Genomic DNA, 5,000 nt, shown 5'->3' on the forward strand with positions numbered 1-5,000 from the left:
CATCGTTTACATTCTTCACGTGTTCAACAGTTTAAATGTTCAAACCATCAGGAAGCAGCAGAGACGACTTTACTGAGAACAACCTGCAGCCTCTTCAGCATCAACTGTGATCAATACATCTGAGTCACGTGACTAATGATCACACTCTACCATCAATATGACAGAGTTTATAGAATGAAAGCATTTAACATCATTTATCAGAGAGACGATCTCCCGTAAACAGCTGACTGAATAGGAGGAGTTAAACTTCCTGATCAGAACAGACTATTGATCGTACAGCTGCTCCTCTTCATCACTGCATGTGAAGAGTGAGTGTAAAGGACCTGGTGGTTCGTCTCTCTCCAAGAGTCCAGAGATACACGTTCATATTTCATATCACAGACAACGACTCAGATCCAGCGTTTCATTAAGTCTATAAGCTTCATCAATCCGACACGTCTCCTTCTGAAGATGCTTCATCAGATCACCAGCTGATCGATCGATCGATCGTGTCGCACTCTTTCACTGCCGATAGATTTGAGCCGTCCTTCTCCTCGTGGCGTCTGGTGATGACATCATTCATGTTCCCGTATTTCTGCTCAGCTGCTCTCAGTGTGAGACGACGCAGAGAGCCCAGTATTAGTATTTGTATCTGTATTTGTTGAGGCAGCAGAATTATTTGTATTTGAATAAAAGTGGAAAGAGGCTTAAAAATCCTGTTTTTGTTTTTATTACACTTTTAATTTTAGAAATTTAAAGTGTTACAATAAGTGTTCCCTTGGGAGCGTTTCATTTGTGTCAGTAGCTCAGCTTTATCTCTGAGGAACACCCACAACTCCAGGACTGATGTCCAGATTAGGAAATGTGCGTCATGTAGCAGGTGGATGAGACCTGCTGATAGACGTCACAGCGGAGCAGAGGAGAGACACTGAGACAGTGATGTAACCGACCTGCACGCTGGTATTTAACATGTTTTCTTTGTTCTTCCCGAAAACAAATGATTTCGTATTTGTGCTTTGCTGAATAACGTATTTGTATTCGGACACTTAATGACTTCTTTTAGATCATATTTCTCTCCTGTATGACGGTGATTAAATGAACAGACGTCGTTTCTGGTGTCAGTTCTACTTAGAACAACCTGCACAAACTAACTGACTTTCTCCACAAGTGTTTGGAAATTATAGATGTGCAAACTGTTCAAACACACGTGAAAGCGAGACATTTAATCACCGTCATACAGGAGAGAAAGCTGAGCTACTGACACAAATGAAGCGCTCCCAAGGGAACACTTCATGAACACTTACTGTAACACTTTAAATTTCTAAAATTAAAAGTGTAATAAAAACAAAAACAGGATTTTTAAGCCTCTTTCCACTTTTATTCAAATACAAATAATTCTGCTGCCTCAACAAATACAGATACAAATACGAATACTGGGCTCTCTGCGTCGTCTCACACTGAGAGCAGCTGAGCAGAAATACGGGAACATGAATGATGTCATCACCAGACGCCACGAGGAGAAGGACGGCTCAAATCTATCGGCAGTGAAAGAGTGCGACCCGATCGATCGATCAGCTGGTGATCTGATGAAGCATCTTCAGAAGGAGACGTGTCGGATTGATGAAGCTTATAGACTTAATGAAACGCTGGATCTGAGTCGTTGTCTGTGATATGAAATATGAACGTGTATCTCTGGACTCTTGGAGAGAGACGAACCACCAGGTCCTTTACACTCACTCTTCACATGCAGTGATGAAGAGGAGCAGCTGTACGATCAATAGTCTGTTCTGATCAGGAAGTTTAACTCCTCCTATTCAGTCAGCTGTTTACGGGAGATCGTCTCTCTGATAAATGATGTTAAATGCTTTCATTCTATAAACTCTGTCATATTGATGGTAGAGTGTGATCATTAGTCACGTGACTCAGATGTATTGATCACAGTTGATGCTGAAGAGGCTGCAGGTTGTTCTCAGTAAAGTCGTCTCTGCTGCTTCCTGATGGTGAATCCTGGCTGTGCACGTTGAGTTTTTATATATATTCTTCTATAACTGGCAGATTTGACGAGCACGAATATTGATATAAAATGCTGCTTATTGATCAATTTGTGGCGCCGAGTTTTCCACCGTCTGTTGTTTGTAGATTTTCTTAAGTTATGTTCTATTTTCATTATTATTACAGTTATAAACGGCGCAACACAACGCTGAACTATAAACACACGTTAATAATATTATTGAACATGAACCAACCCGAACTTTACCGACAGTAAACTGCCGTTAAATGTCGTTAAGTCTAAAACCGGAGACACTTTAAACCGACAGCTTTGTGAATCCGGTACAACGACTCTACTGCCGGTTTTCAGACACCGTAACCTGAATTCACCGATGTAATCAATACTAAACTGATCTGTGAGAATAAACTGAACACTGATCAATCAACAGATCCATAAACGCTGAGCTGCCGATGCTAGCTCCACTAGCGTTCCGTTCACACTGAATAAACCGGTAAAAATAAATAATATAATAATATAATAAAGTGTTGGAAGAGACTCACGGTGAGCTGCCGTCTCTATCAGACTCTGCAGGCGGCTTTTATCCGCCGTGTAGTTCAGGTTCAGATCCATAAACACCGACATGATGCTGCTGCGGCTGCCTGCAGCTCTCTGACACATGTGGAGATCCGAAAGGCCTGCTGGGAACTGTAGTCCTGCCTCTCTGACACATGCAGAGAGCCGAAAGGCCTGCTGGGAACTGTAGTCCTTCCTGCAACCAGCGTATGCAGCTCAATAAAATACGTTTGTACATATTTTCTTTAAAACAAATGTAATAATTAATGTTGTTTTTGTCTCTGTGGCTGTACAAATGTTTCATAACAGCTTTTGTTAAGTTTGAATACTTTGTCTTTTTTGTCTCAGTTGTTTGTTGACAGCTACAAACAGTAGGTGGTAGTATCAGTTGGACTGAAGCTCTCACTGGGCTGTTGCCTCCATCAGCTGTGATCACATGGAGCCAAAACACACTCAGTGTAATTCTGCAGACTGGATTCATCCTACCTGACGTCATTTAGTCAAAAGAACCTGTTAGTTTTCATGTCCACTATTTGTACTTGACAGATTTACTGCACAATAGTTGAGGTTCATATGATGCTCACTGTCACTGCATAAACGCCTCTCTATAGATGCATATCTGTTTTGTTTTGTTTTGTTGTTTTGTTTTGTTTTGTTTTTGTCTAGCCGTCAACATCTCCACATTTCTATTTATTTTTTGAGACATTGAGTGTACAAACATGTTGATGAGGAGATTCACATAGTGCGACACCTGCTGGTCATTATTTTTAACTACTTTTGGCGCGCTTGCTGCTGGCTCTGTGCCATTGATTGAAGAATGCAGCGTAAATATAATTGATAGAGCACACTGGCCAATCAGAAACAAGGAGGCGCTGAAGGCCCGCCCACCAATGAAGATATTGAATAGTTAATTAGTTCTGTCAGTACTGAACAGAAAACAAGAAATCAAGCTGAATTAGTGTGTTTTGTTTTTTGCCCAAAATTTTAAAAACATAATAACGACCTTTTTCCGGTTTCTGTCCTTGGCCGTCGTCACACCAATAACCACAAACCTTTAAGTGATTATAAATAAAGTACATTTGATCATTATTATTGAAATTATTGAATTCTTCTGAATTCTTCTTTTTTACAATAACACTGTTGATTGTTGCCTGCAGGGGGCAGAAAGACGTCTGAGACACAACAGAAGAAGAAGAAGAAGAAGAAGAAGAAGAAGAAGAAGTCATCGTGTGAGGCAGAAAATCAGCTGCAGGTATCTGACAAACACAAACACAGTTCACACAGAACAGCCGGTTATTTATTAAAACACACACCGGTCCGGTAACTTGTACATTATCCGTCCTGTTCTTTGAGTTTTTTGCAGATAATTTCTCGCCAAACTCCGTTCAAATCTGCCAACTTTGAGTCCCTTCTTTCGTCGCACTGAGCATGAAACTGTAAACTTTTATGTTGTATTCTTGTTGAAATTACCAGCAGCTTATTTTATTAAACATGAGCCGAAATTACCAGAATTACCTGCAGATTCAGATTAATGTGCAAACTGTTACTCTAACAGGTTTTTACTGTTGTGGAAAACCATCAAACTCTGAAGTGCCAGATTTTTAAAGGAGATTTGTGGCAGCGTTCTTTGAGACTGGCAGTGATTCAAAGTGAGATTTATCAAAACTGGAATTAATTTCTTAATGTAGTCAAACAAAAACAAATGCCTACAATCTTAACTGACATTTTGTCCTGATGGTGGCGCTAGAAGAGATTATTATTAAAGTTAATTAGGATTCTTCTTTTGGGTCATAAATACCTGCAAAATATATATACTTTATATATATCACTGATAATAAGACCAGGCTAAGCTAACAGTTTCCCCTTGTTTCCAGTCTTTGTGCTAAGCTAGGCTAACAGTTTCTCGTCTTTGTGCTAGGCTAAGCTAACACTTTCCCCCTGCTTCCAGTCTTTGTGCTAAGCTAAGCTAACAGTTTCCCCTTGCTTCCAGTCTTTGTGCTAAGCTAAGCTAACAGTTTTCCCTTGCTTCCAGTCTTTGTGCTAAGCTAAGCTAACAGTTTCCCCCTGCTTCCAGTCTTTGTGCTAAGCTAAGCTAACAGTTTCCCCTTGCTTCTAGTCTTTGTGCTAAGCTAGGCTAACAGTTTCCCCCTGCTTCCAGTCTTCGTGCTAAGCTAAGCTAACAGTGTCTAGTCTTTGTGCTAAGCTAGGCTAACAGTTTCCCCCTGCTTCCAGTCTTTGTGCTAAGTTAAGCTAACAGTTTCCACTCTTTGCGCTAAGTTAAGCTAACAGTTTCCCCATGGATGTATAAAGAGAACTGGATACAGGAAGAGCGCCAGGCTTTGAAGCCAATTTGACATAGCGGCGAAACTGTGTAATTACAACGTCATGTGATGCACACTGGCCCAAAAAGACTTTTTCCCATAGACTTACATTTTGAAAGAGACGTCTGTAAATCAGT

At 40.5% G+C, this 5,000-nt stretch overlaps 2 protein-coding genes across 7 annotated transcripts in view; one reads left to right on the forward strand and one right to left on the reverse strand.

Moving 5' to 3' along the window:
* Nucleotides 1–2,686, reverse strand: part of rpp30 (ribonuclease P/MRP 30 subunit) — a 9,798-nt gene extending 7,112 nt beyond the window's left edge. For 2 of the 3 annotated variants that reach the window (XM_044337652.1, XM_044337651.1), the window contains exon 1: nt 2,530–2,686. In XM_044337652.1, coding sequence (XP_044193587.1) covers nt 2,530–2,647 — 118 coding nt within the window. In that variant the 5' untranslated portion in view covers nt 2,648–2,686. The remainder of the gene's footprint in view (nt 1–2,529) is intronic. The other variant, XM_044337650.1, reaches the window with a different exon arrangement.
* Nucleotides 2,687–3,701: 1,015 nt separating this feature from the next.
* The window catches only part of nudt13 (nudix (nucleoside diphosphate linked moiety X)-type motif 13), an 8,171-nt gene continuing 6,872 nt past the window's right edge, over nt 3,702–5,000 (forward strand). For all 4 annotated transcript variants that reach the window (XM_044337654.1, XM_044337655.1, XM_044337656.1 and 1 more), the window contains exon 1: nt 3,702–3,794. The gene's annotated coding sequence lies outside the window, so the exon portion shown is untranslated. The remainder of the gene's footprint in view (nt 3,795–5,000) is intronic.

This window comes from Thunnus albacares, chromosome 20 (assembly GCF_914725855.1).
Source record: "Thunnus albacares chromosome 20, fThuAlb1.1, whole genome shotgun sequence".
Taxonomy (NCBI): Eukaryota; Metazoa; Chordata; class Actinopteri; order Scombriformes; family Scombridae; genus Thunnus; species Thunnus albacares.